At 59.9% G+C, this 10,821-nt stretch overlaps 1 protein-coding gene across 1 annotated transcript; it reads right to left on the reverse strand.

Moving 5' to 3' along the window:
* Positions 1-463: 463 nt before the first annotated feature.
* Positions 464-10,393, reverse strand: LHX5 (LIM homeobox 5). The gene is made up of 5 exons (XM_019641566.1): positions 9,652-10,393; positions 7,354-7,577; positions 6,404-6,681; positions 5,613-5,778; positions 464-1,741 (listed from the first exon to the last, which is right to left on the reverse strand). Exons 1-5 carry the CDS (start codon positions 9,822-9,824, stop codon positions 1,374-1,376), a joined length of 1,209 nt encoding a protein of 402 aa, XP_019497111.1. The 5' UTR covers positions 9,825-10,393; the 3' UTR covers positions 464-1,373.
* Between the last annotated feature and the right edge of the window lie 428 nt (positions 10,394-10,821).

Below are 10,821 nucleotides of genomic sequence, written 5' to 3' on the forward strand. Positions count from 1 at the left end.
ATTACATAAAGCATGGGGAGATACTGTGCCTGGCACATAGTAGCTGTCAAAAAACCATGGCAGCCGCTTTTATTACCGGATAGTTACCAAAAGAACTACCCACTTAGACAAAGAGAAGTCTTTGAACCCATCAAGTCTGTTTTATGTCAGAAACAAGCACCAGAGAAAAGAATAATTCCATTCACTCCGAGTAACTGTGAAGACAGACCCAAAAAAAAAAGGAAAACCACGACAGCACGGAGGGGAAAAAAAAGAATTTTTTTTATTAATCTTTCTTTTTAAAAAAGTTGATTTTTTGTGGGGTTTTTGTGTGTGTGTGTGTGTTTTAGGTAAACCCTTTTCTGCTTCCCCTCCCTCACTCTGCCCACCCTCCTCTTAAAAATATATAAATGTCCAACCCCAGATAACTAGAGTACAATAAATAAACAGTAAACACAAAAACATACTTTATTTGTTTCTTCTTTATACAAAATAAGGAAACTAGAAGCGTTCAACTTCCAAAAAAGTATAATACTGTACATCCTGACGACCCAGCCTCCAGGCCCCAGGCAGGGAGGGTGGTCTGTGAGCCAGAGCCCAGAAATCTTGGCGCCTTGCCCAGTGGGAGAACAGGGTCGGCGAGTGTTCGAGTCTGGCCTGGACCTCCGGGCTCAAAATAAATGTCCAAGTAAGGAAAGAGGGGGTGGTCCGGCCCAAGGCTGGAGAAGTCCAGACCGCCACACCTTTCTAGAAATGCTGACCTTGAGCCTCAAGATTGGCCACGAGGCGGCGCCAACGTGCAGGTGGATTTCTCTTCCAGGGACACCCCCCATTCAAGCGTGTTTTTCTCTCGCTGTCTCTGTCCATCTTCTCTCTCTCAGGCTGGCGTTTCTCTCCGTCTCCTCGCGTCCTCAATTTGCTCCCTTTCCTCTCTGTCCCTTCACTCTCTTTTTCTTATCATCGTGTTTGAAAGACGGGGAAAGCAGAGTGAGAAATAAGATTACAAAATGCGACTCGGATTGCAGAGGAGAGGGGGGGGGCGGAAATCATCTCTGCCCCTTGGCCTCAACCTTCTCTTGGTCCAAAGAGGTGGTGGGTGGGGGCTCGGGGGGAAGTCTAGAGCGTGCTTGAAATCTCTTGACCCTCTGCAGTATTGACTTTGGTCCCAAGAAATGGCTCGCGGCCGCCAGGAGAGCGCTGGTGGAGGGCTGGGGGTCCTGGAGAGCCGGCGGGGTGGAGATGGGGGTCGGTCCCTCTCCGCGCCCAGCCGAGGAGCAGCTGCCGGTTGAGTGCGGACCCGAGAGAGAACCCGTGAGGGAGCCCCAGGCCGCAGCTGAGTCGGGCGTTTTGGTTTGGGGAGGCTGCGTCCAGGCGGGAGATCTGGCCTGGCGGCCTTACCACACGGCGGCCTCGTTGAGCTCGGGGTTGGGGTGCGACAGGGGTCCGCTGTAGCCGCTGGCACCGCTCATGGGGAAGGGCGGGCTGGGCCCCCCGCTGAACACCTCGCCCGGCAGGGGGTGCAGGGCGCCAGGCAGGCCAGGCTCCGGGCTCGGCGTGTCCGGGTGGGAGATCATATCGGTGAACCTGGGGTTGTCGGCGGTGTGCGGCCCGGCGAGCGGTGGCTCCAGCGCGCCCAGCGGCGTCGAGCCGGGCCCCGAGGCGGCCAGGAAGCTGGAGTCAGCCGGGGACTGCGCCTGCGATGGGGGGCCGTGTGTGAAGAAGTCATAGTTGCCTCCTGGAGCATAGTAGTCGCCTTGGTAGTCTGCGGAGGGGACAGGAAGGAGACAGGGAGAGGTGAGAGGTGTCGAGGGCAGTGAGGGGCGACCGGGACCGGGGGAGGGGACCCGGGGGACCGGACCCGAGAGACGACGCCCAGAGACTGGGGTACTTGGTCAGGGCCGCTGGGAGAGGACGTTAATGGGGGGGGGGCAGCGCGACACTGTCGAGGTTAGAGACCCACAGAGAGGCCTGCGGAGGCCAAGGGAGAGGGAGGTCCGAGGCTGGCGAGAGGCTGACCCAGCGGGAGAGAGACAATGAGAGACGCGGGAAACCGAGAGAGACCAACTGAGAGACACAGAGACGGGCGGGACAGACTCAGGGACAGTGAGGGACAGAGCGAAAAATGCCAAGACTTTAGTCAGAGATTCCTGACCCGTAGAGACGGAGAGGGACAGTGGCTGTGGAGACGCAGAAACAGTGAACGGTTTCAGACAGTGTCTTAGAGCGGGTGAAAGATACACAGAGAGCGAGAGACGCGGACAGTGAGAGATCAGCAGAGCACAGTGTGAAAGGGGACCGAGGAGGGGTCCCAGCTGGGAGGCCCCAGACTCAGAGAGATCGGAGGCAAGACAAGAAAAGAGACCCAGAGACAAGCCGCGGAGAGATCGGAGGTCGAGTAAGACAGGCTAGGAGATGTCAAGAGAAAGAGAAGGGACAGCCGTGGTTAGAGACGCACGTGGAAAAACCGGCACTAGATCCAAGAACAGGACAGGAAAGCCAGATATGCCCAGTGATGCCCAGAGACCGAGAGATGCATTCAGAGAGAAAACCAGAGACTCGGAGGCTGAGGCCGGGAGAAGAGCAGGGCGCGGGTGCAGGGGCGACAGAGACCAGAGCGCGAAATGCTTGAGACCTGGTGGCGACCAGGCCGGACAGAAGCTGGGACCTGGGCATGAGCTGGAGCACTGAGGGGCTAGCGCGTTGGGCCGGGGGCGCGGAAACCCGGACGGTAGCGCGCAAAGCGGCCTCACCGCCGGGTCTTTCTGCTTCTGAGCCCAGCACAGTACAGCCCTGCGCCCGCCCGAGTGAATGCCAGCGTCCGACCATTTGCACTGGCCTTGTCTGGCCCGAAACCTTGAAAACTGAGCGCCAGCTACTTGGGAGACCTGGAGAAGGACTCGAGCATTCTCTGGGTCGTGTCCAGAGTTTCACGGGAGCCTCGGGGTAAAGACTCGGTCCTCTCGTCTCACCCAGCGGGTTGGCTAGTACACCCAGGTTCTGAAGCATTTGGGGACATAGAGCCCTTTTGAGAATCTGGTGATAGCTTTGGGCTCTCTCTCCAGAAAGATGCACAAATGTGCGTTTTGCCCACAGATCCAGGAGGCACAGGGACTCCAGATGACACGCCTGCCCATTCTCTATAAATTGTTTCTCACCCGCTCTCACAGCACCCTCCCTCATGTCCTTCTGGACAGCGTGCTCCTCTCCCCGCAGGTCGGCCCCTGAAGGATTGGGATGGGGGACCCCACGAAAGGAGCACCACGTAGCTCGCGCCGGTGACAATAATCCGCTTTGTACGGCGGGAAAACCAGTGTGGCGGAGGCCGGAGCCTCCTCTGCAAACCCACGCCTCCTGCTCCAGTCTTGGGGTCTCAGTCACCGGGAAGAGTTCCGAATGCCCCCTGCCGCCCCCTTTCCCTCTCCAAACTCTGAAATCAGTCCAAATGGAGGTGTTTGGAGGCGAGGCTTGGACGCGGTTTAGGCAACAGCTAAAACGGTCGCCAATCACTTTTTTAAAACCACTCATTCCATTCTCCTCGAAAGTGAAGGGAGAGAGAGGTTGGAAGCGGCGAATTTGGGGGTCGGCCGGGGCCCGCAGCGAGCGGGCCAGCCAGCGAGGGCCGCGGCCCCCGAGCGCTGGAGCGCGCCGCCTCCGCCCATATGGCGGCCGGGCCGGAGGTAATTGGAACAAACGCTGTCTGAAAAGCGCACAAAAGCCGCAGCTGGGGCTTTGTCCGCGCTCCCACGGGGAGCCGCAGGCCCGCCGCCCGGCCCCTTTCTCGTCCGCTGCCGGCCGCCGCCGCCAGGATCTCCCAGCGCGGATTAGGCGGGGCTGCCTCGCTGGGGTTGGGGGGTCCTAACCCCCGCCCCAATTCCGGGGGGAAGTGGGACCCGCATATCCAGGCCCCCACCCCAAACAGCAGGCGCGCGGGTAAAAGAGGCGGCGGGATGGGTGGGGGCGCCCTGTCCTCGGGGAATCCTTGGTTAATTACCCAGGCGGGGAAAAATTCCGGACTGGTACCGCCCTACCACCTTCTTGCGCCCGCTGAGATTTTGTGCGGAAGAAGGCAAAGATAGGTGGAGGGGTCGGTGACTGGAGACCCCAGGATACGTCCACCATCCGGGCTGTCCTGAAAGTCTGTAGCCCCCCCCAATCTGGGCCCTGCCATCGCAGAGTTTCTCCCCGCAAAGCACAGCCGTGCATTTTATCCACAATTTCTGGGGGCCCTGGCTAGACCTGAAAATTTAACCGCCCAGGTCTGCGATTGTACCGACGCTGGTGTCGTCGTTCCCGAGTCTGCCTGGGCGCCCGGCGGCTGGACTTCGCCCTCACCCTCGGTATTGCGACCAAACCCACTTTTCTAAGAAAAGTGGCCCCTCCCCAAATTGGGCTACGCACTCCTCTCCCCACCCCACCCGGCAGGCCTGTGATACTGGGCTACTCGGAGGGGAGATCCCTCCCAGGCCTAGGCACTTCTGGGGGGGCTCTCCAAATTCAGAGGCTCAGGAACAGAAGGGGGCGGTGCCTTCCTTGAGACCACAAGTCCGGGAAGTGTAGGATGGTGTTGAGCGCTGCAATGCCCAATAGCACAGGGGGTATCCAAAAACCTCGGTGGGGGCGTTGGAATGGGTCACTGCCAAGCAATTGTGGAGAGATAGAGGGGGTGGGGAGAAAGAAAGGAGGAGAGAAAGAGGGCGGGAGGAAGAGAATGGGTGGCCGAGAAGAGAGTTCACCCAGGCCTGAGCCTGTTAACACCAACCGAACAATTCCTCTTTGCAAACTCCTGCTTCCTTGCCCCCTGCAGCCCCAAAGATGGAGAGTGGATTACTGGGTTGGCCCAATCCTTGAGCCCTCAGCCACCACTAACCGCGATGTGCGTGGGGCTGGAGAGTGGGCTTGAGTTCTGCCCAGAGCAACTGCCGGCATCTCGGCTACCAGTGCCAGGCGTCGTGTGCCCAGTCCCCGTGACGGCAGAACCGAAGTCACGTCTTGGAAGCTAGCGAGCAAGCTGCGGCGGATGAATCCTGACCCTTCCATCCCTACCACCAGCGCTGCCCTGCAGGGCCTGAGTTCCCGCTGGTGCCAAATACACCAGGCCACGGGCAAGGGCAACAGGAAGGCTGTGTGTCTGGTTGGCGCCGGGTGCATCTGGATTTTGAATGCCCAGCTTGATGCGACGGGTGGGAGCGGGTAAGCCTGTGGGTGGGTGTCTCCCGGTGTGTTTGTCAGTTAGTGTATCTGCGGCGGAGTATACAGTGTGTGGTCACGTGTGATCGTGTCTAGATTTGTGTTCCTGAGGTCTCTGAACTCAAGTGTGCGTTCGAGGAAGTGCGCCCGTGTGTCTTGCGTGGGTGACTGTGTGTTGCTGCTTGTCTGGTGTGTTTATCTGCGTACAACTGTGTATAACTGTGTAGGTGCGTGAACCTGTGTGTTGGATTTTTCGTCCAGGAGGTATCTGTGGGTGAGTGTGTGTGTGCGCGTTGATGTGTGTCTGTTAAGGTGTGTCCATTATTGTCCTGCGTGAATAGAAGGAGTTCCCTGGGCGGCCGATAGTGGGGATCCGGCCCTGCGCCTTCAGCCCCCAGAACAGCGCGGACCTCGGTGTAGGGCAGCTTGTCCCAGGGGCCCCTTACCTCCGTAGTAGGTGTATGGAGTGGACCCCAACATTTCAGACTCGTCCAAGCGGCCGCCCAGCGGACGCATGCGCCGGGGACTCCGGAAGAAGGCGTGTCTCCGGGCGCCCAGTGCGCTCAGCTGTTTCATCCGGCGTTCTTTGGACCGTCGGTTCTGGAACCACACCTGGGACAAGAAGGGGGCCGTGAGCTCGGTTGGGGGTGTCCTCTCCCAGCCTGGGCCGCCCCCCGCTGGGTCCTAGCGCCTCCTTTGCTACACGATTGCCCTGAGGCGGGGCGGGGAGGAGGGGGCTGGCCGGATTAAGGCGTAGGGGTGGAGAGGGGCCCCAGTGAACCAGCCAAGGGTGAAGGATTTTGCGGACCCGTGGGGCGACTCATAAAGACTTGGGCTTCCTGGTCCTCGGCCTGCCCGCGGCCTGACGGCTTTATAAAGGCCTCCTGCCCGGCCTGGCTCTGGTTTCGGCCCCTCGGCTCCCCAACCGGACTCTGGCCGTTTGTCTGTCAGCCCGCGCCTTGGCGCAGGAAGGAGGAACGTAGGGCATGTCGCCTCTTTCTCTGCTCCGATGATGAGAGGAAGGGAGGGGTCCTGTACCCCCCAGTAAGGCTTAAAGCCGTCGTTGAACGGGGAGGGGACGGGCTTCAGAGAAGTGCAGTGACAAGTGACTTTGGCTAGGAGCTTGACCAGCTGGCCCGACCTCGGGCGGGCGCACCGTCTGCCGCTATACCCAAACTCGGCGCACCCTTAGCCCAGGAGGCTGGGGATGTGGAGGGCGACTCGGGCCGGTCCGCACCTGAATGACGCGCATGTTGAGGCCGGTCTCCTGCGCCAGCTGCTCGCGGATGTGGCGCGTGGGCTTGGGCGTGGCGGCGAAGGCGGCCTTAAGCGTCTCCAGCTGCTTGGCTTTGATGGTGGTGCGCGGGCCCCGCCGCTTGGTGCCGGAGTTCTGCTCCTCGTTCTCGTTATTGGCTGTCTCCTTGTCCGACGACGTGGAGTTGTCCGTCTCCTTGGGATCGTCCTGAAGTGGGTCCTGGAGGTCCGGGGACAAACTGCGATCCGTACAGGATGACACTGCGAGCGGACGGAGCAGGAAGGGGACAGCGGCGTCAGCGGCGGCCCGAGGCCTCTCCAATCGGGTAGCGGGTTCCTGCCGGCCCAGGCCACTGCCAACCACGCGGCATTCCCTCCCAAACCCTGCGACAGCCCCTCCCCCAGGGGTCAGGCGCCCGCCCACTCCCTCCAGGCGGGGTTGGGCCTTGCAGCGGCCGTTCTCAAGCCTTCGCAGCACTTTTCAGCTATTGCCTGGGTAAAGGGGAGGCACGCCCTCTGGAGAGCCCGGCCTCATTGGAGAGGGGACAGGAGGAGGGTACAGATGCCCTCCGGGCCTCGGATCTTCTTCCTTCTCTCCTTCCTCCAGACCCCAAGTAGTGTCCTCCCAATGCAGGTAGAAATGACCAGGAGCTCAAAAGTGGTGGAAAGGGGGAATTGCACAGCTCCAAACTGGGGGGAGGTGGCAACTTGCAAAAGGCTCCTGAATTGGAGGAGGGCGGGTGTCCCGGTCTCCTGTAGGATTGACTCCGGATGCCCCAGCCTTGCCCTAGAACTGCCTGCTGGATGAGCAGGAGTGGAGAGCTCTGAGTGGGCACAGAAAGCACACAGGGGACAAAAAGCAGAGAGCGCCAGGCTGGGCATAGCGGGAGGGCACTTGGGGCCTCGGGCAAGGGAGGAGCAGAGGCCTCCTACCTGAGTTGAGGCTGCCCTCCTTGAGGCTGGATGAGCTCAGGTAGTCATCCTTGCACACGAACTTGTTCTCATCGATGACGTAGAGCTCCTCGCCGGTGGACAGCTGCTTGTTGCATACCATGCAGGTGAAGCAGTTGAGGTGGAAGACTTTGCTGCGGGCCTTACGTACCAGGTCGCTGGGCGAGATGCCTTGCGCACAGCCTGCACACTTCGTGCCGAAGCGCCTGCAGACACAGCACAGCCCGTCACCCGGGGCAGCCCGCTGTCCCAACCTCTCAAGCCCCTACCCTCTTCCCACCCACCCTAGCATGTGAGAAGTCTCCATTTCCACATCTATCAAATGAAACCCCAATCCTGTCCCCCCCTGGCAGGAGCACAAAAGGTGACACAAATGTCCTAGGCTCTTCTTGGGACTTGGACTGTCATGCCTCATTCAGGTTGATTCGGACTCCACCGGGCTTAGAGCATTGGGCCAAACAGAAGGCCCAGGGTCCCCCAAGATGCTCCCCATACCCCCACATCCCTCCCAGATCCATCTGAGATGCTCCAAGCAGACTTGGCTCTCCAGGTCACAAAGGATTTTAAGCCAGGCAGGCCGAGTTTGGACCACTTCTTGGCTTTGCCTCCTGGATCTTTTTTCCAGGCGGCTGGGGCCCAGGTAGGGCCAATCAGCCTGGCTGGTAGGTTCTAGCAATGGGACGGGGAGCCCTTGTCCCGAGCTGAGCCTGAGCAGAAAGGAGGGACCCTTCTGCTGACTCACAGTACCACCAGCACTGGAGGCTTTCCAGTCCCTCCTGTAGGACCCACCCGGGCTAGTCAGGAGCTTGTGGACAGCAGGACCTGAGAACGACAGACTCTGGGAATCAGGGACTAAGTCTGTAGCCCCCCAAAATCTCTGGCTCTGGCAGGCAGCAGGAGAATGTGACCAGAAGGCAATCCTACACCTGCATGGTCAGCGCACGGGATCACTGAAATCCCCGCTTTCCCATGTTCCTGGTCTAAATCCTTTCCCTTTTTCCCTTGAGCACTGAGGGAAGGCCGGCACCCCTAAAGTAGGTGGTACAGACTGGCACAAAGAGGGGTGAGATGAAGGTTGGGGGAGGGCAAGGGCCCAGGACTTTGGGGCCCCACATCTACTCACACCCAGGTCTCTAAACAGGGCGAATTTGGGTGACGTTGATGTAGTGAGGGCATTAGAAGCCATAAGTCACTTTTGGCCTTATCCGGCAGCATAATTGGCCATATGCACCTTATCAAAAATCATTAGGCGCTTTGCAAGCCATGCCACATTAGGGGCCTCAGTTCTCTGGGCCGGGGAGTTTACACGTGTAAAGGCGCGGCTGACATTTTGTCCTACTCAAATTCCCCAGTGCCCAGAGGCTGATGCCAGCGAGCAGCCTTGCTCCGTGGTGTTTAATCACGCCCCCCTTACCCTGGGCTCCGGAATTCGCACTCACAAAGCCCGCTCTGGGCGACGGGTGGAAGCGGGCAGGACTGAGCTGCCAACCCTTCTTCTCCCCCTCTCCTCCTCCCCACACAGCCTTCCAGGCCATCCCTGGGCATTTCCCAGCTGGTGAAACTGAGGCTCAGAGAATCGATCATCCCTGGCTTGCCTGAGGGCCCCTGTGGGCAGCAAGCGGGCGACAGAGCCTAGGATAGACTCCGGAGGTCCCGATTCTCAGCTTCGATTTCGTTGGTACTTTACAACATGGAAGGAAATGTTTAAGGAGTTGGGGGTGGAAGGATGTGGAGGAAAAGGTTGCCTCCTCCTCCCCCCAACATCAGAGGAGACCTTCTTGGCTGAGCTCCCTGTGGCGCTGGGAAGTTTCTGTTTGTCCAGGGGGGCTCTGGGGCCCGTCCTGCCTCGCCAGCAGGGACGCCTCTGGGCAAATGCACTCTGCCTGGTAGGAGAAACCTCCAGCCGACCCTAACTTTGCAAAAACCTTTCCTCTCTCAGAACTGGGTTTGCAACTTGCACCCTGGGGTTGCAGCCTCGGGGGAAAAGGTAGAGATGTGTGAGGAGCAAGTTTGTCAGGGCTTCTTTCTTCCCCCGCCCCACCTCCGCTCCCAGCCGGCCTGGAGGAACAAACGTGAGGCAGCCAAGCAGCGTCTTGCTCCGCTCGGGCTTGGGCCCTTTCCTGAACCGAGGACAGAAGGAGAGCAGTGACCTGCCCGTTTCCCCGGTTAAGCTGGTGAGCCTGGGAGGCTGGGAGGCTGGGTTTCCGGCCTCCCCTTCCCGGTTGCCCCAACGGAGCGCGGAGTGGGCACGAGGGCGGCAGGGCTGTGCGGGCCTCTTACCTGAAGAAGTCATTTTTGCAGTAGAGCTTGCCCTCGCGCGAGAAGCACTTCTCCGAGAGGTTGGTCTTGCACTCGCAGCACTGAACGCATTTGATGTGCCACGCGCGGTCCAGCACGTTCAGCAGAAAGCGGTCGAGGATGGGCCGCTCGCAACCGGCACAGTGCACCATCATAGCCCCGCACCCCGGCGGCTCGGGCCGCCTTCCCTCCCTTTGGGCCCCCGGCCCTCGGGCCCCTCGGCCCCGCCGCTGGGCTCTGCCTCTTCTCTCGGCAGTCGCCGGGCGAGTCCGGTCCGGACCAAGACTCAGCCGGTCAAGTCCTTGGGTGATCGCTGGCCTGGCGCTGGGCCGCCTGGGGTGCGGTGGGGAGTGGTGGCGTTCACGGCCTCATGCCCTGGGCCGCGCACCCCAGCGCTGGTTCCGAGCTCCCCCAGGTGTCTTGGGTGGCTGCTGGCCTCGGCGCTGCAGAGCGGCTTTCCCCGGTGGCGGAGGCGCCGGCACTTTCCCCCACTTTCAAGCGGTCCCGATCCTCATCTTTGTCTGGCCGCCGCCTAATTCGCGCATCCTTATTCAGATTTGGTGACGTGGCGCGGCACGTAGGGGGCCTGGCGGCCAATGGGCGCGCGGTGGCCATGGCAACCTCTTAAATTTATAGCATATCTAAATTGGCTACAGCGTTGCGGTCTGGACAGAGCAAAAAAAACAAGGCATCAGTATTGTTGAGTATTAGCTTGTACCTGGTTCGGAGGCGAAGTAAGTATTTACCTTCTAGTTTGGGGCTGGGGGCTGGAGGCCGCGCGATCTGAAAACTGCGTCTTTCTTCCTCTCTCTCTCCCCTCACAAATATTTGGGGTCCAGGATTCCAGGGCCTAGTGCGGGGAGGGACCCTTGCCCCCTTCGCCATCTCCAGAACTTGCAGAAGTTGCCTGAGGCCTGGAGCGCGCTCCGCCTGCGCCTTGTACTTCTCAGCCCAGCCCAGACGGGACTCCCTCACCCCCGCTTATCCCTGGGGTCTGCTCCGCGGAGCTGCGACCGCGCAGTTCTAGGGGCTCCCTTAGCCTGCCGGCTTCTTTTGTCATACATGGCACTGGGGCCCAGTCGTGCCTTTCTCATGGAAAAGAGAGAGAGAGAGAGAGAGAGAGAGAGAGAGAGAGAGAGAGAGAGAAATATA

This window comes from Hipposideros armiger, unplaced genomic scaffold (assembly GCF_001890085.2).
Source record: "Hipposideros armiger isolate ML-2016 unplaced genomic scaffold, ASM189008v1 scaffold_62, whole genome shotgun sequence".
NCBI lineage: Eukaryota > Metazoa > Chordata > Mammalia > Chiroptera > Hipposideridae > Hipposideros > Hipposideros armiger.

What these genes read in the sequence shown, in the direction of transcription:
- LHX5 (XM_019641566.1), bottom strand. Translation starts at nt 9,824, where the DNA reads ATGATGGTGCACTGTGCCGGTTGCGAGCGGCCCATCCTCGACCGCTTT. An exon ending in TGCAAAAATGACTTCTTCAG is followed by an intron (nt 7,578 to 9,651) that starts GTAAGAGGCCCG and finishes CTGTGTCTGCAG; the next exon opens with GCGCTTCGGCACGAAGTGTG. An exon ending in TCAACATGCGCGTCATTCAG is followed by an intron (nt 5,779 to 6,403) that starts GTGCGGACCGGC and finishes TTCTTGTCCCAG; the next exon opens with GTGTGGTTCCAGAACCGACG.